Raw genomic sequence first — 26,633 nt, forward strand, 5'->3', positions numbered from 1 at the left:
CTGTGTGAGCTGTTCTGTGCTGAGATCTGTGTGCTGAGATCTCTGTGTGAGCTGTTCTGTGCTGAGATCTCTGTGCTGAGATCTCTGTGTGAGCTGTTCTGTACTGAGATTTCTGTGTGAGCTGTTCTGTGCTTAGGTCTCTGTGCTGAGATTTCTGTGCTGAGATCTCTGTGCTGAGATTTCTGTGTGAGCTGTTCTGTGCTTAGGTCTCTGTGCTGAGATCTCTGTGCTGAGATCTCTGTGTGAGCTGTTCTGTACTGAGATCTCTGTGCTGGGATCTCTGTGCTGAGATCTCTCTGCTGAGATCTCTGTGCTGAGCTGTTCAGTGCTGAGCTGTGCCCCAGTGCCAGCACACCTGGCACCAGCACGGTCCCAGGTGCACAGGCAGTGTCACCTCAGCACCTGAGGATAAAGAATTTTGGATATTTCACACCTGAGATCACCCTGGGGGAGCCCTGACACCCGGACTGTCCCCTGTGTCCCCTGTGTCCCACCAGTGACCAGGGCAGCCCTGGGATGGGCAGGGAGTGGGGAATCTGCTGGCCTGGAGCAGGACCTCAGCCCCCAGAGGAAAGCCACTGTGTCCCCAAGGCCACTGTCCCCAGCTCCCTGTCCCTGCCTCCTCTCAGCCCCAGCCCCCTCTCCTCTGTCCCTTTTGCCATGTCCCTCACCCAGCCCTGTGTCCCCTGTCCCCAATGTCCTCACCCACGCCCAATCCCACATTCCCTGTCCCCACTCCCTGTCCCTGTCCCTGATCTCCTGTCCTGGTCCCCCATCCCCATCTCCTCTCTCATGTCCCCTGTCCACTCTCCCAGTTCCCTGTCCCCTTTCCCTCACCCCCTGTCCTTGTCCCCTGTCCCTGTTCCCTCCCCCATGTTCTCTATCCCGGTCCCCTGGCCCTGGTCCTGTCATCCCCGTTCTCCTCTTCCATGTCCCCTTACCTGCTCTGCTGTCCCTGATCCTGCCTCCCTGTCCCCTCACCACTGTCCCCTCTCCCAGTCCCCCATCCTCTGGTGCCCTGTTCCATGTTCCTGTCCTCCATCCCCTCTCCCGTGTCCCGTGTCCCTGTCCAGTGTCCCTGTCCCCCTCACCCTCTCTGCTCCCGTGTCCCTCTCTCCTATTCTGTGCTCCCGTCCCTGTCCCATGTCCCTGTCCCGTGTCCCTGTCCCCTCTAACCACCATTCCTGTGTCCCCTGTCCCGTGTCCCCTGTCCCTCTCACCGCCGGTCCCGTGTCCCTGCCCTTTGTCCCTGTCCCGTGTCCGATGTCCCTGTCCCTCACTCCGCTGTTCCCGGCCCATTCCCCTGTCCCTGTCCCTGTCCCTGTCCCTGTCCCGTGTCCGATGTCCCTGTCCCTCACTCCGTTGTTCCCGGCCCATTCCGTGTCCCTGTCCCGTGTCCGATGTCCCTGTCTCTCACTCCGTTGTTCCCGGCCCATGCTCCTGTCCCTGTCCCGGTCCCTGTCCCTGTCCCGTGTCCGATGTCCCTGTCCCTCACTCCGCTGTTCCCGGCCCATTCCCTGTCCCTGTCCCGTGTCCCTCTCACCGCCGTTCCCGTGTCCTGTGTCCCTGTCCCGTGTCCGTGTCCCTGTCCCCGCCGTTCCGGGCCCGGGCCCATTCCGGGCCGTGCCGCGCTGTCCCCGTTGCCACGGCAACCCCGAGGACGCCGGCCGCACCCACCACGGCGGGGGGAGCGCGGTTCCCCCCCTCCCGCGGGCGCTGTGGTAGCGCCCGGGAGCGCCGCGTTCCACTGAAACATGGAATTGTTTCCTTTGGAACATGGAATTGTTTCCTTTGGAACATGGAATTGTTTCCTTTGAAACATGGAATTATTTCCATTGGAACATGGAATTATTTCCATTGGAACATGGAATTGTTTCCTTTGGAACATGGAATTGTTTCCTTTGGAAAACGGAATTGTTTCCACTGAAACATGGAATTGTTTCCTTTGGAAAACGGAATTATTTCCTTTGAAACATGGAATTATTTCCACTGGAAAACAGAATTATTTCCATTGAAACATGGAACTATTTCCACTGGAAAACAGAATTATTTCCATTGAAACATGGAATTGTTTCCTTTGGAAAACGGAATTGTTTCCTTTGAAACGTGGAATTATTTCCATTGAAACATGGAATTGTTTCCATTGGAAAACAGAATTGTTTCCTTTGAAACATGGAATTATTTCCATTGAAACATGGAATTGTTTCCATTGGGAAATGGAATTGTTTCCTTTGAAACATAGAATTGTTTCCATTGAAACATGGAATTGTTTCCTTTGGAACATGGAATTATTTCCACTGAAACATGGAATTGTTTCCATTGAAACATGGAATTGTTTCCTTTGAAACATGGAATTATTTCCATTGAGACATGGAATTGTTTCCTTTGAAACATGGAAATATTTCCACTGAAACATGGAATTGTTTCCATTGGAAAACAGAATTGTTTCCTTTGAAACATGGAATTATTTCCATTGAAACATGGAATTGTTTCCATTGGGAAATGGAATTGTTTCCTTTGAAACATAGAATTGTTTCCATTGAAACATGGAATTGTTTCCTTTGGAACATGGAATTATTTCCATTGAAACATGGAATTGTTTCCTTTGGAACATGGAATTATTTCCACTGAAACATGGAATTGTTTCCATTGAAACATAGAATTGTTTCCTTTGGAAAACGGAATTGTTTCCTTTGAAACATGGAATTATTTCCACTGAAACATGGAATTGTTTCCATTGGAAAACGGAATTGTTTCCATTGGAACATGGAATTATTTCTATTGAAACATGGAACTATTTCCACTGGAAAACAGAATTATTTCCACTGAAACATGGAATTATTTCCATTGAGAAATGGAATTGTTTCCATTGGAACATGGAATTATTTCCACTGGAAAACGGAATTGTTTCCTTTGAAACATGGAATTATTTCCACTGGAAAATGGAATCACTATTCTGGGATTGTGCAAATGATAATAATCATTATAATTCACATTTAAATGTAAATCACTATTCTGTGATTCTGCAAATGGCAAAAATCTCTGTAATTCACGTTTAAATAAATAAATCACTATTCTGTGGTTGTGCAAATGGCACAAATGGTTGTAATTCACATTTCCTTTATTTTAGGGATTTGCTTTTACCCTCCTGGAGCAGGGAGGGCTCCTGTAAGGCCCGGGAGAAGCCCCAGCCCTCCTGCTGCCCTCATCCCAGCACTTGGGCAGCCCGTGGGGAATGTCCCCTTCACAGAGCCACCAAATCAGCGAAGAATTGGGGTTGGATTGCTGCTGGTTTTTTATTTTTAACCCTTTAGCCACCAGGCCGCTTCCCAGCTTGGTTAAACCCAGCTTCAAGTCCCAGGGAGAAAAGAGAAGTCACAGCTGGTTTGTAGCACCTGAGGTCACAGAGGAGGTGACAAAATCCATCAGAAATATCCCAGTTTGGGTCTGGGTGTCCTGCCAGGGCGCTGATTGCTGCTGGGGGGGACGAGCTGGTCATGGCAGAGGTTCATGGCATGTTCTGAGGGTCCCAGTGACTCTGGCCAGGGCTCCAGGAGCACCTGAGGCGCTGAGCTGTGGGTGGCAGAGGTTCCTGATGTGTTTGGAAGGTCCCAGGTGACTCTGGCCAGGTCTCCAGGAGCACCTGAGGTGCTGAGCTGTTCATGGCAGAGGTTACTGATGTGCTCTGAAGGTTCCAGATGACTCAGGTTTGGGGTCCCAGGAGCACCTGAGTGCTGAGCTGTTCATGGCAGAGGTTCCTGATGTGCTCTGAAGGTCCCAGGTGACTCAGGTTTGGGGTCCCAGGAGCACTTGAGGTGCTGAGCTATTTGAGGCAGTTCATGACATGTTTGGAAGGTTCCAGGTGACTCTGGCCAGGTTTCCAGGGACACCTGAGGTGCTGAGCTGTGGGTGGCAGAGGTTCCTGATGTGCTCTGAAGGTTCCAGGTGACTCTGGCCAGGTTTCTAGGACCATCTCAGCTGCTGAGCTGTTCATGGCAGAGGTTCATGACATGTTTGGAAGGTTCCAGGTGACTCAGGTTTGGGGTCCCAGGAGCACCTGAGGTGCTGAGCTGTTGGTGGCAGAGGTTCATGACATGTTTGGAAGGTTCCAGGTGACTCTGGCCAGGTTTCCAGGGACACCTGAGGTGCTGAGCTGTGGGTGGCAGAGGTTCATGACATGTTTGGAAGGTTCCAGGTGACTCTGGCCAGGTTTCCAGGGACACCTGAGGTGCTGAGCTGTGGGTGGCAGAGGTTCCTGATGTGCTCTGAAGGTCCCAGGTGACTCAGGCCAGGTTCCCAGCAGCTCCAGCCCCACCTCCCTGCCCTGCTGGGTGACAAAACCACCCCAGGTGCCTTTGGGATGGAGCTCCTGACCCTGCTGCTCCCTCAAGCCAAGATCCCTGAAACCTTCCCTAGGGAGCTCAGGAACTGCAGCTCCTGCCCCGCTACACATCCGTCTCCCTTCCACACCAGAACATCTCCTCCTTCACTGCCCCGCTCTTGGCACCTGGGCTCCCCTCTGGGGCTTCCAGAGCCTTCTCTGGGGCTTCCAGATTCCTCTCTGGGACTTCCAGAGCCTTCTCTGGGACTTCCAGAGTCTCCTCTGGGACTTCCAGAGTCTCCTCTGGGGCTTCCAGAGCCTTCTCTGGGGCTTCCAGAGTCTCCTCTGGGGCTTCCAGAGTCTCCTCTGGGGCTTCCAGAGTCTCCTCTGGGGCTTCCAGAGTCTTCTCTGGGGTTTCCAGATTCTTCTCTGGGGTTTCCAGGTGTCCTTCTGTTACATATTGCATGTTGGACTTGGGATTTCCAGCTAAAACACAACACTTGTTTATTATTATTTATTATTTATTATTCATCATTTATTATTTATTATTTATTCTCTGTTGTTTATTATCTATTATTTATCATTCATAACTATTTATTATTTATTATTAATAAATACAACTTTAATAACATTTATTTACTTATTTATTGATGTATTTGATATCTAGTATTTAGTATGAACGGCTCCCACCTGCTCTGGCCACAGCCAGCAGCAATTAAATAAAACAAGAATTGTTTATTATCATTAAATAAAAATTATTTATTATAATTAAATATTATAATATTAATTGAATATTATAATATTATATCATTTACATTATTATGCTAATTATTCTAATTAACCAAACAAGTTATTTATTATACTTAAATATTATAATATTAATTTAATATTATAATACTATAACATTTATAATATTATGCTGATAATTATTTATTATAATATAATAACATTTACATTATTATGCTAATTATTCTAATTAACCAAACAAGAATTATTTATTATACTTAAATATTAAATTAATTTAATATTATAATACGATAACATTTATAATATTATTGTGATAATTATTTATTATAATATCATAACATTTACATTATTATGCTAATTATTCTAATTAACCAAACAATAATTATTTATTATACTTAAATATTATAATATTAATTTAATATTATAATACTATAACATTTATATTATGATGATAATTATTTATTATAATATTATAACATTTACATTAGTATGCTAATTATTCTAATTAGCCAAACAAGAATTATTTATTATACTTAAATATTATAATACTATAACATTTATAATATTATGATGATAATTATTTATTATAATTAGACCCCCCCAAAATTAGTTGTTATTTAAAACAAGAACATAATTACAAGGATATGTTAATTAAAGATTTTTTACCTTGGCCGTTCTTCTCATGGCCTGGACTGTCTTCGTTAGATCTGGATTTATAACTCTCCAGTGTCTGCTCTGAAACATCATTTTCTGTGGAAAAAACCACAAAAATTAATTGAAATAATTCAATTATTTACATTTAATGAAATGAAATAGGTTAAATTCAATAATTAAAATTATAAATTAATTTAGAATTAATTAAATAAATACATAAAATAATAAAAGACCCCACAAAAATTAATGGCAAGAATGAGATTTTTTTTCCATTATTCCTTCTCACCCTCTGCCTTGAGCAGAAAAATGCTGAGAGAAGAGTCACAAAATGGGGATTTATCAGCCTGAGGGAGATCACCATCAACTCAGAAAAATCCTGAGAGAAGAGTGACAAGATGGGGATTTTATCAGCTTGACAGAGATGACCATCATCTCCTACAGCATCATCTCAGAAAAATCCTGAGAGTCACAAAATGGGGATCCCATCAGCCTGACAGAGATCACCATCATCCCCCAAAAATGCTGAGAGAAGAGTTAGAAAATCAGGATTTCTCAGCCTGATAAAGATCACCATCATCTCATAAAAATTGTGAGAGAAGAGCCACAAAATGGGGATCCCATCAGCCTGCCAAGAGATCACCATCATCACAGAAAAATCCTGAGAGAGGAGTCATAAACTGGGGACTTCTCAGCCTGAGATCAGCATCATCTCAGAAAAATCCTGAGAGAAGAGTGACAAAGTGGGGATTTTCTCAGCCTGGGAGAGATCACCATCATCTCATACACCATCATCTCATACACCATCATCTCATACACCATCATCTCCCAAAAGTCCTGAGACAAGAGTTAGAAAATCAGGATTTCCCAGCCCGAGAGAGATCACCACCATCTCATGCAGCATCACCTCCCAAAAGTCCTGAGAGAGGAGTCCCAAACTGGGGATCTCCCAGCCTGAGCAGCCCAGGGATGGCCCTGAGCCCCAGTTCCTGTTCCTCACCTCTCTTCCACACCCCGTGAGCTTTCCTCAGCTTCACCATGAACAGCAGCACAATGATGAGCAGCACCAGCACCAGAGCAGCCACCAGCATGGGCAGCAGGAGGTTCCTCTCCCTCCTCAGGAGCCCTTTGGATTCGGGGTTTTGCTCTGTAACACAGGTTTGTGCTGTTAAATGTCCTGGGAATTTCTGGGAATTCAAACAGGAATGATTTCACCCCAGTGATGCATTCCTGAAACATCAAGTCTCTTTCCTGCAGGGAAAACTGACTGGAGCCAAGAGACCTTTTTGCAGTTCTGTATACTTTTTCCTTTTATATATTATTTATTTATATCATTTATACATAAAAGGAAATATTTATGTATTTCCTTTTACATATATTTCCTTTTACATATATTTCCTTTTATATATATTTCCTTTTCCTTTCCTTTAGTTATATCTCCTTTTTCCTTTCCAAAACCTTCCAGTGATCTTTTTCATCAGTTACACTGGTTGCTACAAATTGATTTTTCCAGCTGTGCTTCCCAGAATTTCCCCCCTGCTACCCCATTCCGTTCTCTGAGATTTTCTAGACAAATCATCCTCTTTTGCTACTGCTTGGATTTCTCTTTTTGTCCAAGAAGCAGTGACAGACCCAGAGCTCACAGCCTGCAGCTGTGCCAAGGGAAGTACAGGCTGGAGAGCAGGGAAAGGTTTTTACAGAAAGGTGATAAAGTTCTGGAATGTTCTGCCCGGGGAGGTGTGGAGTCCCCATCCCTGGGTGTGTTTAACAAAGCCTGGATGTGGCACTGGGTGCCAGGGTTTAGGTGAGGGGTTGGGCTGGTTGGACTCGATGATCTTTGGGGTCTCTCCACCCTGGCCATCACTCTGTGGCTGTGTGAAGAGCTGTCGCACAGTGCCATCTAGCGCAGCCCATCCGAGCATCCCAGCCTGCCTCCCACCCTGCTCCCGCCCCTCTTCCTCCAAGGAGAGCGATCCTGGCTGGGCAAAGGAGGGAACAGGCAGGAATTGCTGCGCTCAGTGTCCCACACTGCTCCGGGAGCGGGTCGGAACGCTGTGCCCGGCAGCATTTCTGTGCTGTAAATCAAAGGTGACTCCGACAAAGGGGAGAGAGAATGATGCACCTAACTCCATCAGCAGAGGGCTAATTAATTACTAATTAATTACTTTATCATACTGTACTGTGTATATTCCATGTAACCTGAATCTGCCCTGCACTCTCTGTTGCTCACACTGCCAGCCCTGCTCTGGTCTCTGCCCCTGTCCCGTGACAGTCCCACACAGCCCTGGCCCTGGCAGGCCAAGGGAACCAAACACCCTCACTGCGGGCAAACCATCTCCACATTGCATTCTGCTTGGGCACAGCACAGGCACAGCCAGCCCGATGAGAATTGGGGTTTTGTGTTTTCCTTCCTCTCTGCTCCCACAGCTTCTCTCTGCCCAGAGGGCGTGTGAATGCCACGTTTCTGTAATTGTCATTTCAGCCTGGATAAACTCAGGGGGCTGAGGCCAAACTCACCGTGCAAGGTGACATCTGTGAGGTTTGGCTGGGCTGGTGCTGAGCTGGGAGCTGCTGGATTCCCTGGGGATGCAGAGGGGCTGGAAACTTCTGGATTCCCTGGGGATGCAGAGGGGCTGGAAACTTCTGGATTCTCTGGGAATGCAGAGGTGCTGGAGAGTTCTGGATTCCCTGGGGATGCAGAAGGGCTGGAATCTTCCAGATCTTTTGGGGATGCAGAAGGGTTGCAAATTTCTGGATTCTCTGGGGATGAAGAGGGGCTGGAATCCTCTGGATCTTTTGGGGATGCAGAAAGACTTGAAACTCCTGGATCATTTGGGGTTGCAGAGGGGCTGGAGAGTTCTGGATTCTCTGGGGATGCAGAAGGGCTGGAAACTTCTGGATCTTTTGAGGATGCAGAAGGGTTGCAAATTTCATGATTCCCTGGGGATGCAGAGGGGCTGGAGAGTTCTGGATTCCCTGGGGATGCAGAGGGGCTGGTACCTGCTGGATTCTCTGAAGAACTGGCAACTGCTGGGTTCTCTGAAGGGCTGGGAACTTCTGCATCCTCTGAAGGTCTGCTTGCTCGTTTGCAGCCTGAAGAAAGACCCCAAAAAATGACAAAAATCAGAAGAGGCTTTGCCACCGAGCAGATCCTTGAAAAACTGCCCTGCCCTGCCCCATGCCCTGCATTGTCTGGGTTTTCTATCCTGCTCCATGCTCTGGACTGGGTTTTCTGGGTTTATTGGGTTTTCTGCCCTTCTCCATGCCCTCCATTGTTTGGGTTTTCTGCCCTGCTCCATGCCCTGGATTGTTCATTGGGTTTTCTGTCTGATCAAGGGTCTCACTTCCAGCCCCCCCTCAGTTTTCCTGCCCTCAGAATGTTTTTGCTGCTCTGAAACGAGCAATCAAATGAAACACTTGGCTCTGAGGAACTTGGGGCAGGTGCTGCTGCTCAGCTCTGCCCCCAGGAACAGCCCCAACCCCTTTTTTTGCCCCAGGCTCCTCATTTTACAGCAGACCCCACACTTCTGGGTGCGGCTGGGGCGTTCCCCAGCTCGGGGCAGGGGAATTGGAGAGGCAGAGCTGCAGAACCTGAGCTGGGCAGGTCCTGGAAGGGGAAAGATGCCACCAGGCTCCGTGGCCCGAGGGCAGGGTGCTGGATGATGCAGCTGGCTGTCACTGTGGGGCTGTAGCTGAGGATCCTCAGGGTGCTCCTTGAGCTCCATGACTTCCCATCAGCTCCCAGCTGGTGCCTGGTGTCACCTGCACGCCCGTGGGGAGAAAAAAAAAAAACTTTAAATAAAATAAAATGAAATAAAATGAAATGAAATGAAGTAAAATAAAATAAAATAAAATGAAATAAAATAAAATAATGAAATAAAATAAAATAAATTAAAATAATATAAAATAAAATAAAATAAAATAAAATAAAGTAATGAAACAAAATAAAATAAAAGAAAATAATGAAATAAAATAAAATGAAATAAAATAAAATGAAATAAAATAAAATGAAATGAAATGAAATAAAATAAAATAATGAAATGAAATAAAATAAAATAAAATAAAATAAAATAAAATAAAATAAAATAAAATAAAATAAAATAAAATAAAATAAAACAAAATGAAATGAAATGAAATAAAATAAAATAATGAAATAAAATATAATAAAATAAGATAAAATAAAATAAAATAGCATTTCTGTCACCCTGAAATCATGCTCTCAGCACAGGTTTGACTCTTCCCCTTTCCCAGCTGTTGGAATTTGCAGAGAGGATTCCTTGCCTTGCCCCAAGGAATTAGGGGGAGTCTGATGGGATTCCCAGTCTTACTGATTCCTCCAGGTAATGTTGATGATATGGAAAAATAAAATTATATTTTATTTCTATTTAATTTTAGAATGATTTATTAATTTATTTAATAATTATATTTATTTATTTTTAATTCTATTTGATGTAACCAGAGGTGTGTTTGACCAGCCCTGGTGGAGGGGAAGGTGTTTCAGATATTTGCCTGAAGGACACAAATATTTCTGTTTCTAATGCAGAGCTTTGATGCTCCCCTTGCTCTGTTTCTCTGAAATGAAAGAAATTCCCAATTTCCAGATGAACCTTTCCAGATCAGCATTTCTCAGCCTCTTCTCCATCCCCAGCAGGGCCAGGTAAGAGCTCCCAAAGGATTTCAGAAATCATCTTTGTCAGCAGCAGCTCAGCAATTACAGCTGCTCGGCCCCTGCTGAGCCCTGGCGCTGCAGTAATTAGGATTTATTAGCTCTTTTCTGATTAGTGTAAATATTTGCAGGAAGTGATTAAAGCTGGGAATGGAAGGGGGAGGAAGGAGAGTTACTCCAAGCCTTCAAAAAATGCAAAAAAACCCCCCAGAAATTGGAGAAATGGTGGATTAGGGCAATGAAGTTTTGTATTTTAAACAGTGAAATTTGTGTCTCTCATCTCCTCATGCAAATGAGGAGCTCCAGGTGAACAGGCCAGCCCCAGGTGACCAGGGCAGCCCCAGGTGAACAGGGCAGCTCCAGGTGACCAGGGCAGCAGCCCCAGGTGAGCCAGGGCAGCCCCAGGTGAGCCAGGGCAGCCCCAGGTGACCAGGGCAGCCCCAGGTGAGCCAGGGCAGCCCCAGGTGAACAGGGCAGCTCCAGGTGACCAGGGCAGCCCCAGGTGAGCCAGGGCAGCCCCAGGTGACCAGGGCAGCAGCCCCAGGTGACCAGGACAGCCCCAGGTGAGCCAGGGCAGCCCCAGGTGACCAGGGCAGCAGCCCCAGGTGACCAGGACAGCCCCAGGTGACCAGGGCAGCCCCAGGTGACCAGGGCAGCCCCAGGTGAGCCAGGGTAGCAGCTCCAGGTGACCAGGGCAGCCCCAGGTGAGCAGGGCAGCCCCAGGTGACCAGGGCAGCCCCAGGTGAGCAGGGCAGCCCCAGGTGAGCAGGGCAGCCCCAGGTGACCAGGGCAGCAGCCCCAGGTGAGCCAGGGCAGCAGCCCCAGGTGAGCCAGGGCAGCAGCCCCAGGTGAACCAGGGCAGCCCCAGGTGAGCCAGGGCAGCAGCCCCAGGTGAGCCAGGGCAGCAGCCCCAGGTGAGCCAGGGCAGCAGCCCCAGGTGAGCCAGGGCAGCAGCCCCAGGTGAGCCAGGGCAGCCCCAGGTGACCAGGGCAGCAGCCCCAGGTGACCAGGGCAGCCCCAGGTGACCAGGGCAGCAGCCCCAGGTGAGCCAGGGCAGCCCCAGGTGACCAGGGCAGCCCCAGGTGACCAGGGCAGCAGCCCCAGGTGAGCCAGGGCAGCCCCAGGTTAGCCAGGGCAGCAGCCCCAGGTGACCAGGGCAGCCCCAGGTGACCAGGGCAGCCCCAGGTGAACCAGGGCAGCCCCAGGTGACCAGGGCAGCCCCAGGTGACCAGGGCAGCAGCCCCAGGTGACCAGGGCAGCCCCAGGTGACCAGGGCAGCCCCAGGTGAACAGGGCAGCCCCAGGTGAGCCAGGCCAGCCCCAGGTGACCAGGCCAGCCCCAGGTGACCAGGCCAGCCCCAGGTGAACAGGCCAGCCCCAGGTGAACAGGGCAGCAGCCCCAGGTGACCAGGGCAGCCCCAGGTGACCAGGGCAGCAGCCCCAGGTGACCAGGCCAGCCCCAGGTGACCAGGCCAGCCCCAGGTGACCAGGGCAGCCCCAGGTGACCAGGGCAGCTTCCCAGGTGACCAGGGCAGCCCCAGGTGACCAGGGCAGCAGCCCCAGGTGAAGAGGGCAGCCCCAGGTGACCAGGGCAGCCCCAGGTGAGCCAGGGCAGCCCCAGGTGAACAAGGCAGCCCCAGGTGACCAGGGCAGCCCCAGGTGACCAGGGCAGCCCCAGGTGAGCCAGGGCAGCCCCAGGTGAATCAGGGCAGCAGCCCCAGCTCGGGGGGCTCTCCCGGGCTGGCAGTGCCAGCTCAGGGTCCCCTCTGCTCCAAAGGCAAGGAGAGATTTCTGTTACAGTACTGGGGAAATGCAGCTCTGGCTTGCAGGAGGGGTCGGTGCCCGAGCTGTCACAAATAATTCACTTTATCGGGGGGGTTTCAGCCTTGGGGAGCCCCCTGGTTTCAGAAAATCACTGTGAGAGACAGAGATAAAAAATCAGGGGGACCAAATACCAGTCCATCGATATCTTGAGGTTTTTATGATTTCCCAGGCCCTCATACCCAGCCCAGCTCCTCCCAAACACAGGCAGGATTTAAAACCTGCTTTTCCACATTTTTTTTTTTTTTTTTAACATGAAAACCTCCCCAGGTTTTATCTGCCAACCTGATTTATTCTCATTATTAACTCTAATTTCCATCCCTGCTCGGGCCAGAACACAAAATAATTCTCTGCTTTTTTCTAGAGCTCTTATTTAAAAATAAACCACCTTGGGCCAGGGCAGGTGACAGGTTCAGCTTTAAACAAATTTCTTGATGATGCAAAACACAAGTAAGGTTGTTGATGTGTGAAAGAAAAAAACATTTGCATCCCTGAGTGTGTTTTTCTCACATTTTGATGCAGGTGTGCACTGGAGCTGATCAGGCAGTGATTTGTAGAATAATCTTATTTTTAGCACTGCTAGAATGGCAGTTATTGGTGCAGCAGGCAGCTTAAAAACAACTGAAAGGCTGCTGGGCAACTGGAAAATTGGGGCTCCAGGATTTTGGGGGGTTTTCAATCCCAAATAAAGTGGGAAAAGTGGGATTGTCCCAAATAAGTGGAGTTCGGTGCTGAAATTCCAGGACTTTGTGTTCATTTTATCCCAGTGGAATTCAGAGCAGAAATTCCAATATTTGGGTTCATTTTATCCCAGTGGAATTCAGAGCTGGAATTCCAGGATTTGGGTTCATTTTATCCCAGTGGAATTCAGAGCTGGAATTCCAGGATTTGGGTTCATTTTATCCCAGTGGAATTCAGAGCAGAAATTCCAATATTTGGGTTCATTTTATCCCAGTGGAATTCAGAGCTGGAATTCCAGGATTTCGGTTTCATTTTACCCAGTGGAATTCAGAGCTGAAATTCCAAGATTCTGGGTTCATTTTACCCCAGTGGAATTCAGAGCTGGAATTCCAGGATTTGGGTTCATTTTACCCCAGTGGAATTCAGAGCTGAAATTCCAGGATTTGGGTTCATTTTATCCCACTGGAATTCAGAGCTGGAATTCCAGGATTTGGGTTCATTTTATCCCAGTGGAATTCAGAGCTGGAATTCCAGGATTTGGGTTCATTTTACCCCAGTGGAATTCAGAGCTGGAATTCCAGGATTTCGGTTTCATTTTATCCCAGTGGAATTCAGTGCTGGAATTCCAGGAGTTTGGGTTCATTTTATCCCAGTGGAATTCAGAGCTGGAATTCCAGGATTTGGGTTCATTTTACCCCAGTGGAATTCAGAGCTGGAATTCCAGGATTTGGGTTCATTTTACCCCAGTGGAATTTCGTGCTGAAATTCCAATATTTGGGTTTATTTTATCCCAGTGGAATTCAGAGCTGAAAATCCAGGGGTTTGGGTTCATTTTATCCCAGTGGAATTTCGTGCCAAAGTTCCAATATTTGGGTTCATTTTACCCCAGTGGAATTCAGAGCTGGAATTCCAGGATTTGGGTTCATTTTACCCCAGTGGAATTCAGAGCTGAAATTCCAAGATTCTGGGTTCATTTTATCCCAGTGGAATTCAGAGCTGGAATTCCAGGATTTTGCCTTTATTTTATTCCTGTGGAATTCAGTGCTGAAATTCCAGGATTTGGGTTCATTTTATCCCAGTGGAATTCAGAGCTGGAATTCCAGGAGTTTGGTTTCATTTTATCCCAGTGGAATTTCGTGCTGAAGTTCCAATACTTGGGTTCATTTTACCCCTGTGGAATTCAGAGCTGGAATTCCAGGATTTGGGTTCATTTTACCCCAGTGGAATTCAGAGCTGGAATTCCAGGATTTGGGTTCATTTTACCCCAGTGGAATTCAGAGCTGGAATTCCAGGATTTGGGTTCATTTTACCCCAGTGGAATTCAGAGCTGAAATTCCAGGATTTGGGTTCATTTTATCCCAGTGGAATTCAGAGCTGGAATTCCAGGATTTGGGTTCATTTTACCCCAGTGGAATTCAGAGCTGGAATTCCAGGATTTGGGTTCATTTTACCCCAGTGGAATTCAGAGCTGGAATTCCAGGATTTGGGTTCATTTTACCCCATTGGAATTCAGAGCTGAAATTCCAGGATTTGGGTTCATTTTACCCCAGTGGAATTCAGAGCTGGAATTCCAGGATTTGGGTTCATTTTACCCCAGTGGAATTCAGAGCTGGAATTCCAGGATTTGGGTTCATTTTATTCCAGTGGAATTCAGAGCTGGAATTCCAGGATTTGGGTTCATTTTACCCCAGTGGAATTCAGAGCTGGAATTCCAGGATTTGGGTTCATTTTACCCCAGTGGAATTTCGTGCTGAAGTTCCAATACTTGGGTTCATTTTATCCCAGTGGAATTCAGAGCTGGAATTCCAGGATATTGGTTCATTTTATCCCACTGGAATTCAGAGCTGAAAATCCAGGGGTTTGGTTTCATTTTATCCCACTGGAATTCAGAGCTGGAATTCCAGGATTTGGGTTCATTTTACCCCAGTGGAATTCAGAGCTGGAATTCCAGGATTTGGGTTCATTTTACCCCAGTGGAATTCAGAGCTGGAATTCCAGGATTTGGGTTCATTTTACCCCAGTGGAATTCAGAGCTGAAATTCCAGGATTTCGGTTTCATTTTACCCCAGTGGAATTCAGAGCTGAAATTCCAAGATTCTGGGTTCATTTTATTCCAGTGGAATTCAGAGCTGGAATTCCAGGATTTGGGTTCATTTTACCCCAGTGGAATTCAGAGCTGAAATTCCAGGATTTGGGTTCATTTTATCCCACTGGAATTCAGAGCTGGAATTCCAATATTTTGGTTCATTTTACCGCAGTGGAATTCAGAGCTGGAATTCCAGGATTTGAGTTCATTTTATTCCAGTGGAATTCAGAGCTGGAATTCCAGGATTTGGGTTCATTTTACCCCAGTGGAATTCAGAGCTGAAATTCCAGGATTTGGGTTCATTTTATCCCAGTGGAATTCAGAGCTGGAATTCCAATATTTTGGTTCATTTTACCCCAGTGGAATTCAGAGCTGGAATTCCAGGATTTGGGTTAATTTTATTCCAGTGGAATTCAGAGCTGGAATTCCAGGATTTGGGTTCATTTTACCCCAGTGGAATTCCGTGCTGACCGCTCCCAGACCTGCCCAGGCTGCAGGCACCATTTGCAGACCCCGCTGACATTTCCCCCTCCAGCCCCTTCAAGCCCCCCACCTGCCAGACCCCGATCTCAGAGCCCAGGGGGTCTCTGAGCTCTCACCTGGGAGCTCAAGCCCGCCGTCCAGGAGCCAGGAGATGTGGGGCTGGGGTCTGCCCCCCTGGCTGAGGCAGCAGAGCTGGACGCCTCCTCCTTCATCCTGGGATATCTCCAGCTCGGGGGGGGAAGGAGCAGCTGCAGCAGGGAGATTTGGGGTCACTTTGGGGCATTTTCTGCTCCTTCTCAGCAGCATTCTTTCTGCTTTTTTTGCTTTTCCTCAGCATTGTTGGAGGGTGGGGTAGCAGGCCCCCAGCTGGGTAATAATTAGCATCGACTCCATGACCCAGAAGGCACCAAAGACACTTCATTATTAAATTATTAATTATGATTAAATGATTGGAAATTGTGTATTATTACAGTTCTTATAGAAAGAATGGAAAATCTCAGATTTTAATGTTTGAAATCTATAGTTCTTCTAGAAACAATTAAAATCTAAATTTTATTGTTAGAAATCTATAGTTATTATAGAAACAATTGAAATCTAAATTTTATTGTTAGAAATCAATAGTTCTTATAGAAACAATTAAAATTTAAGATTTTATTGTTAGAAATCTATACTTCTTATAAAAACAATTAAAATTTAAGATTTTATTATTAGAAATCAATAGTTCTTATAGAAACAATTAAAATCTAAGATTTTATTGTTAGAAATCTGCAGCTCCTATAGAAATAATGGAAAATCTGACTTTATTATTAGAAATCTGCATTTTTTTATAGAAACAACTAAAATCTAAGACTTTATAGTTAGAAATCAATAGTTCTTATAGAAACAACTAAAATCTAAGATTTTATTATTAGAAATCTGCAGTTTTTATAGGAATAATGGAAAATCTAAGACTTTACTATTAGAAATCTGCAGTTTTTATAGAAACAATAGAAAACCTAAGAATTTGTTATTAGAAATCTACAGATCTTCTAGAAACAAAGGTGGACTGAACACCTGATTGGTCTCAAAGTGAAAACCTCTCCCACTCTTGGTGGCTATCAAAAACACACCCTAGAGAACCACATTTATAAATAATGGTTACAGACAGGGACATCAGAATTGTTTGAATTCTTTGAGTTGATTGATTTGTTTGAATTTTAGAGAACCATGTCCATAAATGATGGTTACAGAAAGAGGGATAAGAATTGTTTGAATTTTTTTAATTCTTTGAATTTTCTGAATTCTTTGAATTGTTTGAATTGCTTGAATTCTTTGAATTTTAGAGAGCCATATCTCTAAACAATGGTTACAGAAAGAGGGATAAGAATTGTTTGAATTTTTTGAATTCTTTGAATTTTCTGAATTCTCTGAATTTTAGAGAACCATGTCTATAAATTATGGTTACAGAAAGAGGGATAATAATTGTTTGAATTGTTTGAATTCTTTGAATTTTAGAGAACCATGTCTATAAATGACGGTTACAGAAAGAGAGATAGTAATTGTTTGAATTGTTTGAATTCTTTGAATTGATTGAATTGTTTGAAATCTTTGAATTGTTTAAATTCTTTGAATTTTAGAGAACCATGTCTATAAACAATGGTTACAGAAAGAGGGATAAGAATTGTTTTAATTTTTTGAATTGTTTAAATTCTTTGAATTTTAGAGAACCATGTCTATAAACAATGGTTACAGAAAGAGGGATAATAATTGTTTGAATTGTTTGAAATATTTGAATTGTTTAAATTCTTTGAATTTTAGAGAGCCATATCTATAAACAATGGTTACAGATAGAGGGATAACAATTGTTTGAATTGTTTGAATTTTAGAGAACCATATCTATAAACAATGGTTACAGAAAGAGAGATGGTAATTGTTTGAATTCTTTGAATTGATTGAATTTTTTGAAATCTTTGAATTCTTTGAATTGATTGAATTTTTGAAATCTTTGAGTTGAATTCTTTGAATTGATTGAATTGTTTGAATTGTTTGAATTGATTGAATTTTCTGAATTCAGTGAGTAGTTTGAATTCTTTGAATTTTAGAGAGCCATATCTATAAATGAAGGTTACAAAAGAGGGATAACAATTGTTTGAGTTCTTTTCCTCTAAGTTTCCCACAGCTTCCCAGGGTTTTTCTGGGAAAATCTGTGCCTGCTCTCTGTCTGCCACAGGAGGGGACTGAGCTAAAATCAAAATGAGGAAAAACCCAAGTGTGGATTTGAGGGAAAAAACCCAACCCCAGGGGAGGGGACTTACCCAAAATCTCAACATTCTGGCTCTTGGTTTTGACGTGCCTGGTGTAGTGCAAGCATCTGTAAATTCCTTCATCCTGCTGGGTCAGGTTGGAGAGCTGGATGGATAACTCATCCTTGGCATAACGGAGCAGTTTGTACCTCTGGTCCCTTAGGACTGCCAGGGACAGAAAGGGGGGTTGGTACAGCACAGGAAGTCCAAGCTGAGGAGAGTTTTTATTTAAAGTTTCAGTTTTTTAAATGACAGCATCTCCTAGGGCACCTCTACTCTCCTTCCTCTCTCTGGGCTTTCTAATCTTTAGTTCTTTCCTCCTGCTGCACAATTTACAGGAGCCCTCAGGGGCAGCCCAGCAAGTCCCTGAACTTTTCCCACAGCAGCAGCACAGAAAATGCAAATTTCTGCCCTTAAATTGAACTGAAACTGGGGGTTTGTGCAAACATCAGGGGGAAAGAGACCTCAAAACTTCTCTTTTTATCCTATTTTTTTTTTTTTTTAAGCTGAGGTTTTGACAGAATAGTGAGCTGGAAGGAAATCCCAGCAATTGGGGAGAATCCCAGGCCTTGTTGTAATTAAAACTGAAAGGATTTGAGAAGGAATAGAAGGAATGCTGAATGCTGCAGAGGGGGGAGGCCAAGGGACTCCTCACCCTGCACTGGGGCCGAGAGGAGGAGAGAGAAGGATGGAGAGATCAGAGGGGGGAAAGCAGAAATGGGAACCTCGGCTCTGCCAGCACATTTCAAAATCATTGTTATTTCCCCAAAATCCCCTCCTGATGCCTGCACAGAATTCCTGTGAGTGGAGAGAGCCAGGGCTGCCAGGAATGTCCCCTCCTGTCCCCAGAGCCAAGGGTGGGCTCTGTGCTGGCCCCTGGGGGCTGCAGCTCAGCCCTGGGAGCTCGGCTGGGGTTCCACTGCAGCTGGAAATGATTGATCAGCTCTTCTCTCCTGCCAGGGAGGGGCTGTCACCCACGTGTTCCATGAAAAATCCTTTCCTCAGGATTTGTCCCTCCTGAGAGGCCTCGGGAACAAACTGCAAACAATTCTTATCTGCTGCTGTGGGGTGCAGCAGGTGGAGCTGGGATTGGTCTCTGTGGTTGTTTCTGATCAATGGCCAATCCCAGCCCAGCTGTCCAGACTGTCTGGGTCACAGACAAACCTTTGTCATTCATTCCTTTTCTATTCTCAGCCAGCCTTCTGCTGGAATCCTTTCTTCTGTTCTTTTAGTATGGTTTTAATGTAATATATATCATAAAGTAATAAATAATAAATAAAGTTTTAATGTAATATATATCATAAAATAATAAACCAGCCTTCTGAACATGGAGTTGACTTTCTCATCTCTTCCCTCATCCTGGGACCCCTGAGAACATTGTCACAGGGGGCTGCAGCTCAACCCCCCCAAGGAAGGAGTTGGTGCCTCAGGATTTCAGCTTTTCTATTTTCCCTCAATTTGTAACCCTGCAGTTCTTTAGTGCAGAACTCCAAACCCCACACACAGTGGGAGCTGCTGCTTCCCCATGTGGGGCAGACACAACAATTCCTCTCCAGGCCTGGCACTCAAGGACACCTCACTGCCTCAGGCCCCAGAGATGGAAACAAAAGTGAGTTGGGGGCAGCAAACTTGGGGTCAATGCCTTCATTAGCTGGAATTGGCAGATTCACCCCCAAAATGCAAATGGACCAAAGTTATAAAAGTGTGAACCCCGTGTGCTGCTGTGGAACACGACAGAACCCAGGTGCACACTGCTGCTCTCCAGGTGGAGAGCAAAAAGGGAACTCTATTTTCTGACTCCAACATTTAAAGTTTTCTAAAAGTGACCCTGGATTGGAGGGTGACAGTGCCACCTCTGCAGTGACACTGGACAAACCAGCAGTCCATCAAATTTCTCCTCCTCCATAGAAGAATGCAAAACAATGAGTTATTTACAGAAAGTGTGTGAGAAAGTTCTCTACAAGAATGTCAACATCAGCAGGCTCAGAAAATCTTAAAAAACTCAAACGACACCCGTGACCCATTGTCCATTTTTGGGTGGGTTTTGTCTGCCCTAAATGTCCCTGAAGGCCCTTCAACAAACAGAAAACCAGTGGGTTTTATTCTCTTAATTTTTCTCTGGTTTTATTCTCTTCATTTTGTCTGACCTCTGGTTTGAGGTAGCCCCAAGAGGCTCCAGTTTCTGGTTCTGGACCCAGCTAGAACCCCCCCTGTTGGCACTCTGGGCATCCCCCTGGCCAGGGTGGCAGCAGGGCCAGCTCAGTGTCCCCAGCCCTGGTGGCAGTGCCACCACTCTGGGGTCACACTTACCCTGCTGGGCGTTGAGGAAAATGGTGAAATTCCGAGGGTTCAGCCACTGCAGGGTGAAGTTGCTGCTGCTGGGGGAGCTGAAGGTGCAGTTGAGGTTTAGATTTTCTCCTTCCTTCAGAGCCACAGAGTCACTGGCAGCCCCTGGAAACCCCCCTGCCACACAAAACAAGGTGGAAATTGTGACATCAAGCAAAGCAGGGATATTTGACACAGAGCAATGTGTCAATTTTCCTTTCTTTGCAGTGGTTTTTCTCAATATTTCTACATTGCCAATGTGGTTGTGGGGATAGAAATGAATTATTGTCATTGGACAGGTCATGTGTGACAAAGGTTTGGGGTCTCCACCTGCCAGCACCACCTGATTTAATTATTAAACACTTTTAGTTGTTAGCCAAGAAATATTTCATTGCTGGCCAAGAAAGAACAGCAGTAGACCCATTTCCTGCACTCTCTCCCTGTATTTAAACACAACCATTCCATTTTCACTTATTCCATGATTACAACTAAATAATATTTAAGGTCTCTTCCAACCCAAACCATTCTCTGATTTTGTGTCCCGTTTGCTCAGCGTGTGGCTGAGCAGTGAATGATTTCCCAACACCTCTAAAAATGAGCCTTTTTTACTCAGAAATGAAACTTCTTTTGAAAAGAAAACCACCCAAGCCTGGCCTGGCAGAGGTCACTAAGATGAGATTTCTCTCTCTCTTCTCCCAGCTCATTTCACAGCTGGCAGTAAAATGTGCTTTTTCTCTCCAGCCATTCTAAGGCAGATAAAGCACTTTGTGAAAATATTTGATGGCAATTTGAATGAATTGCCTTCTCCAGACAAAAACTGTGCCCTGGAGAATCCCAACACTTGGGGGCTGAGTAAATGGGCAGCAGGAGAGTTCTGTTTTCATTCCTGTTTCTTGTCTTTGGATTTGATTTTCCACGGAGCTGTGGGCTGCCAGTTCCCACTGCACTTTGGGGAAATGAATCTTTCTGGGCTTTGGGGAAGATTTTCACTTTCTTAACAATTTTAATCGCTCAGAAATGGCCTTTTTTTGGTCGGGAATTTTGCTGGAGCTGATTTTTGTTCCTCCAGCAGCAGCCCTGTCTCCCTGTAGCTGCCCGTGGGCACTGTGGCTGTGCCTGTCCCTGAGAGGAGCTGTGGCAGGAGGTGAGAGTTGTTTAGAGGCAGCTGGGGCTGTGTGTGGTTTTCCTCAGCCCCCTCGGGTATTTCTGTCCCCGTGATGGTTTCCTGTCACCACCAGCAGCGTGGGGACATCACACCTTTGGGGGTGACAGCAGCAAGGCTGAGCAAGAAGAGCTGGGGGTGGTGCTTGCTGCTCCAACGCGGGGCAGAAATGGAATTTCCACGGGAGACCACTGGAAAATGGGTTTTATTCACAGCCTGACTCACAGGGCAGCTCTTCCCAGCACGGGGACCCTGCTCTGCAGCCACCGTGGCCACCAAGTGTGGGACGTGTCCCCAGGGCAGCTCCAGGGCTGGTGGCTTTGGTGCCATGGGGATCCCACCTGGAACAACCACTCTGCCACCAAGTGACAGATCCTGGGCAGGAGAGGGCAGCCGTTTGGAGCTGGAATTGCAGGAGGCACTGAGCAGAGTGGTTCTGCTCTGGCTGCAGCTCTTGGAGCCCCCAGAAAGTGACTGAGAGCTCCTGGCACTGAGGCTGAGAGCACGGGTGCAGTTATCTGTGAGCCTGTAACCCACAATCATCCCATTCAATAACTTTGGTGCAGTTAATTGTGAGACTGTAACCCACAATCGTTTTTATTTAATGATTTGGTGCAGTTATCTGTGAGCCTGTAACCCACAATCATCCCATTCAATAACTTTGGTGCAGTTAATTGAGAGGCTGTAACCCACAATCATTTTTATTTAATGATTTGGTGCAGTTATCTGTGAGTCTGTAACCCACAATCATCCCATTCAATAACTTTGGTGCAGTTAATTGAGAGGCTGTAACCCACAATCATTTTTATTTAATGATTTGGTGCAGTTATCTGTGAGCCTGTAACCCACAGAGCCACCCCAATTAATGAGGAAGTTTTGGTGTAGTTATCTGTGAGTCTGTAACCCACAATCACCCCAATTAATGATTTTGGTGCAGTTATCTGTGAGATTGTAACCCACAGAGCCACCCCAATTAATGAGGAAGTTTTTATGCACTTATCTGTGAGTCTGTAACCCACAATCACCCCAATTAATGATTTTGGTGCAGTTAATAGTGAGATTGTAACCCACAGAGCCACCTCATTTAATGAGTTTTGGTGCAGTTAATTTGAGATTTTTACTCACAGAGCCACCCCAATTAATGAGTTAGTTTTGGTGCAGTTAATTGTAACCCACAGAGACACCCCAATTAATTATTTTGGTGCAGTTAATTGGGAGACTGTAACCCACAGCCACCCCTTAATAACTTTTGGTGCAGTTAATTTGAGATTTTTACTCACAGACACCCCAGTTAATGAGTTAGTTTTGGTGCAGTTATCTGTGAGATTGTAACCCACAGAGCCATCCCATTTAATGATTTAGGTGCAGTTATCTGTGAGTCTGTAACCCACAGCCACCCCATTTAATAAGTCAGTTTTGGTGCTGTTGTCTGAGATTGTAACCCACAATCACCCCAATTAATGAGTTCGTTTTGGTGCAGTTATCTGTGAGTCTGTAACCCACAGAGCCACCCTAATTAATGAGTTTGGTACAGAATTATCTGTGAGATTGTAACCCACAGAGCCATCCCATTTAATGATTTTGGTGCCCTTATCTGTGGGTCTGTAACCCACAGAGCCATCCCATTCCATGAGCTGCTTTTGTCCTGGCTGCTGACCTGTGGGTGGAGCTGAATGAATTCTGGAAGCCGAGGCAGCAGCTACAAATTCATCCTGCAGGAGTTTGGGGCCAAAGGGAGCAGAGGGGCTGTTCTGAGAATGAGCAAATTGTCAGCGAGAGCCCTGCAGTGGATCCTGCTCCAGGGTCTGGCAGGGAGGGAGGGGGAACACTGCTCCAGGATCATTTCTCCTGCAAAGCCTGCAGGGATCCGGTCGTGGATTGCTGCCCTGCTCCTTCCTTGGATCCTCTCTTAGATCCTTCCTCCATCCTCTGCCTGACACACTCAGACATGAACCTGTCACACTCAGACATGAACCTGTCACACTCAGACATGAACCTGACACACTCAGACATGAACCTGTCACACTCAGACATGAGCCTGTCACACTCAGACATGAACCTGTCACACTCAGACATGAACCTGACACACTCAGACATGAACCTGTGACACTCAGACATGAACCTGACACACTCAGACATGAACCTGTGACACTCAGACATGAACCTGACACACTCAGACATGAACCTGTCACACTCAGACATGAACCTGACACACTCAGACATGAACCTGACACACTCAGACATGAACCTGACACACTCAGACATGAACCTGTGACACTCAGACATGAACCTGACACACTCAGACATGAACCTGTCACACTCAGACATGAACCTGACACACTCAGACATGAACCTGTCACACTCAGACATGAACCTGTGACACTCAGACATGAACCTGACACACTCAGACATGAACCTGTCACACTCAGATATGAACCTGTCACACTCAGACATGAACCTGTGACACTCAGACATGAACCTGTCACACTCAGACATGAACCTGTCACACTCAGATATGAACCTGTCACACTCAGATATGAACCTGTCACACTCAGACATGAACCTGTGACACTCAGACATGAACCTGTCACACTCAGACATGAACCTGACACACTCAGACATGAACCTGACACACTCGGACATGAACCTGTCACACTCAGACATGAACCTGTGACACTCAGACATGAACCTGACACACTCAGACATGAACCTGACACACTCGGACATGAACCTGTCACACTCAGACATGAACCTGACACACTCAGACATGAGCCTGACACACTCAGACATGAGCCTGTCACACTCAGACATGAACCTGTCACACTCAGACATGAACCTGTCACACTCAGACATGAGCCTGACACACTCAGACATGAACCTGTCACACTCAGACATGAACCTCCACACTCAGACACGAACCTGTCACACTCAGACATGAACCTGTCACACTCACATGAACCTGTCACACTCAGACATGAACCTGACACACTCAGACATGAACCTGACACACTCGGACATGAACCTGTCACACTCAGACATGAACCTGTGACACTCAGACATGAACCTGACACACTCAGACATGAACCTGACACACTCGGACATGAACCTGTCACACTCAGACATGAACCTGTCACACTCAGACATGAACCTGTCACACTCACATGAACCTGTCACACTCAGACATGAACCTGACACACTCAGACATGAACCTGACACACTCGGACATGAACCTGTCACACTCAGACATGAACCTGTGACACTCAGACATGAACCTGACACACTCAGACATGAACCTGACACACTCGGACATGAACCTGTCACACTCAGACATGAACCTGTCACACTCAGACATGAACCTGACACACTCAGACATGAACCTGTCACACTCAGACATGAACCTGTCACACTCAGACATGAGCCTGTCACACTCAGACATGAACCTGTCACACTCACATGAACCTGTCACACTCAGACATGAACCTGTCACACTCAGACATGAACCTGACACACTCAGACATGAGCCTGACACACTCAGACATGAACCTGTCACACTCAGATATGAACCTGTCACACTCCTCTGCCCAAAACCGAAGGAGCTCTAAAAGAGCTGCCTCCTCTGGCAGCAGTGAGGAGATGAGCGTCTGAAGAGCTTTTCTTTTCCAAAGAGCTTCACAAATTCTCCCCAGGCTGCTCTGACTTCACACAAAGCACCACAAAGGGCAAATCTGGATTTCTGACCCGGGCAAAGCAAGCAGTGATCCCCTGCCCCAAATTCAAGGCGGAATCTTTGGATACCCCAACGCTTTTGTCACCCCAAGCTGCCAGGAGTAACTGGGTCTCACTGGTGCTGGGTGTGGGACTCCGTCAGCTCACTGACCCCTAAATGGGGGGACAGGATTGGGAATGGGGTGATGTCCTGGTTCCCCCCAAAGGGGTTCTTCTAGAAGAGCAGATCCATCGGCCAGCACACCAGGGCAGGACAAAACTGGGAACGGGGTGACAAAACTGGGAAAAGAGTGACTCTATAATTTTGTCACCCAGACATCAACAGCCCTGTGCACTGTGCTGGAACTCTGGGAAGAGTTTTCCCAGCAGGACTGGGGAGGAGAGCTGGGCTGAGATAAAGCCTGGCTTACCTTGCAGCAGGAGCAGCGGCACGGTGAGCAGCGCCCCGGGCACGCTCATGCTGAGCTGGGCTGGGCTGGGCTTGGCTGGGCTGAGCTTGGCTGAGCTGAGCTTGGCTGGGCTGAGCTGGCTGGGCTGAGCTTGGCCGGGCTGAGCTTGGCTGAGCTGAGCTGAGCTGAGCTGGGCTTGGCTGAGCTGAGCTTGGCCGGGCTGAGCTTGGCTGGGCTGAGCTTGGCTGGGCTGGGCTTGGCCGGGCTGAGCTTGGCCGGGCTGAGCTTGGCTGGGCTCGGCTTCCCCTCTGCGGGGCTGCCGCAGTCAGCGCTCCCTTTTGAGCGCATTTACGGTGACTTCATCACCTCCGGGGTCGCTGCCCCTTCCCTTCCCCTGCCCCAGCCCGAGTTTCCTCCCGCTGGCGGCGCCCAGCCCGCCGTGACCTCACGGTCCCCCCGCAGGAACTGGTGGGCGACAGCGGCGGCGACTCGGAACTTCAGCGATGTCCCCGAGCCAGGAGCGCGGCTCGGCTCGGCTGGGCTCGGCTGGGCTCGGCTCGGCTCGGCTCGGCCCGGCTCGGCTCGGCCCGGCTCGGCTCGGCCCGGCCCGGCTCGGCTCGGCTCGGCATGCGCCGAGAGGGAGAAGGGAAAAGGTCGGGAAATGTGGGATGGGGTCACCCTGCTGGGGGATGCTCCGGGATTTCATTCCCCGGGGTCAGGGAGGCGGCACGCACTTGGTGGATGTGGCAAGGCTGCTTAAAAACCCATTTTAATTCTTTAATCCATCCATTTTAAATGCCCCGATTATAAAGATGACACGCGTGGATGTGGCAAGGCTGCCTAAAAACCCATTTTAAATGCCTGGATTCAAAAAAAAAAACGTCACTCGTGGAAGTGGCAAGGCACCTTAAAACTCATTTTAGATGCCTGGATTATAAAAATGACACTTCTGGATATGGCAAGGCTGCTTAAAAACCCATTTTAGATGCCTGGATTAAAAAATGTCACTTGTGGATGTGGCAAGGCTGCCTAAAAACCCATTTTAAATACCTGGATTATAAAATGTCACTCGTGAGTGTGGCAAGGCAGTTTAAAAACCCTTAAAAATGCCTGGATTAGAAAATGACACTTCTGGGACACTCCTGGAAGTGGCAGGGCTACTTAAAAACCCATTTAAAATGCCCGGATTATAAAATGGCACTGGTGGAAGTGGCAGGGCAGTTTAAAACCCATTTTAAATCCTGGATTAAAAGGAAAAGTCCCTTTTGCCCAGGAGGTTTCTGGCTGATGGAGG

The 26,633-nt window shown here is 46.8% G+C and overlaps 1 protein-coding gene across 2 annotated transcripts; it reads right to left on the reverse strand.

Annotated features, from left to right (window-relative positions):
* Positions 1-3,103: 3,103 nt before the first annotated feature.
* Positions 3,104-25,751, reverse strand: CRTAM (cytotoxic and regulatory T cell molecule). Of its 2 annotated transcripts, XM_059867219.1 has the most exons (10): positions 25,361-25,751; positions 20,048-20,200; positions 17,750-17,902; positions 15,572-15,703; positions 9,311-9,481; positions 8,720-8,812; positions 8,237-8,620; positions 6,720-6,866; positions 5,735-5,818; positions 3,104-4,807 (listed from the first exon to the last, which is right to left on the reverse strand). In XM_059867219.1, the coding sequence occupies exons 1-10, from the start codon at positions 25,407-25,409 to the stop codon at positions 4,446-4,448; spliced, it is 1,728 nt and encodes a 575-aa protein (XP_059723202.1). In that variant the 5' UTR covers positions 25,410-25,751; the 3' UTR covers positions 3,104-4,445. The 2 variants fall into 2 exon arrangements, with proteins under 2 accessions (XP_059723202.1, XP_059723201.1); XM_059867218.1 differs by having other exon boundaries at positions 8,237-8,812; positions 25,361-25,750.
* Positions 25,752-26,633: the final 882 nt, after the last annotated feature.

The sequence above is a fragment of the Haemorhous mexicanus genome, chromosome 24 (assembly GCF_027477595.1).
Source record: "Haemorhous mexicanus isolate bHaeMex1 chromosome 24, bHaeMex1.pri, whole genome shotgun sequence".
In the NCBI taxonomy this organism is placed as follows: Eukaryota; Metazoa; Chordata; class Aves; order Passeriformes; family Fringillidae; genus Haemorhous; species Haemorhous mexicanus.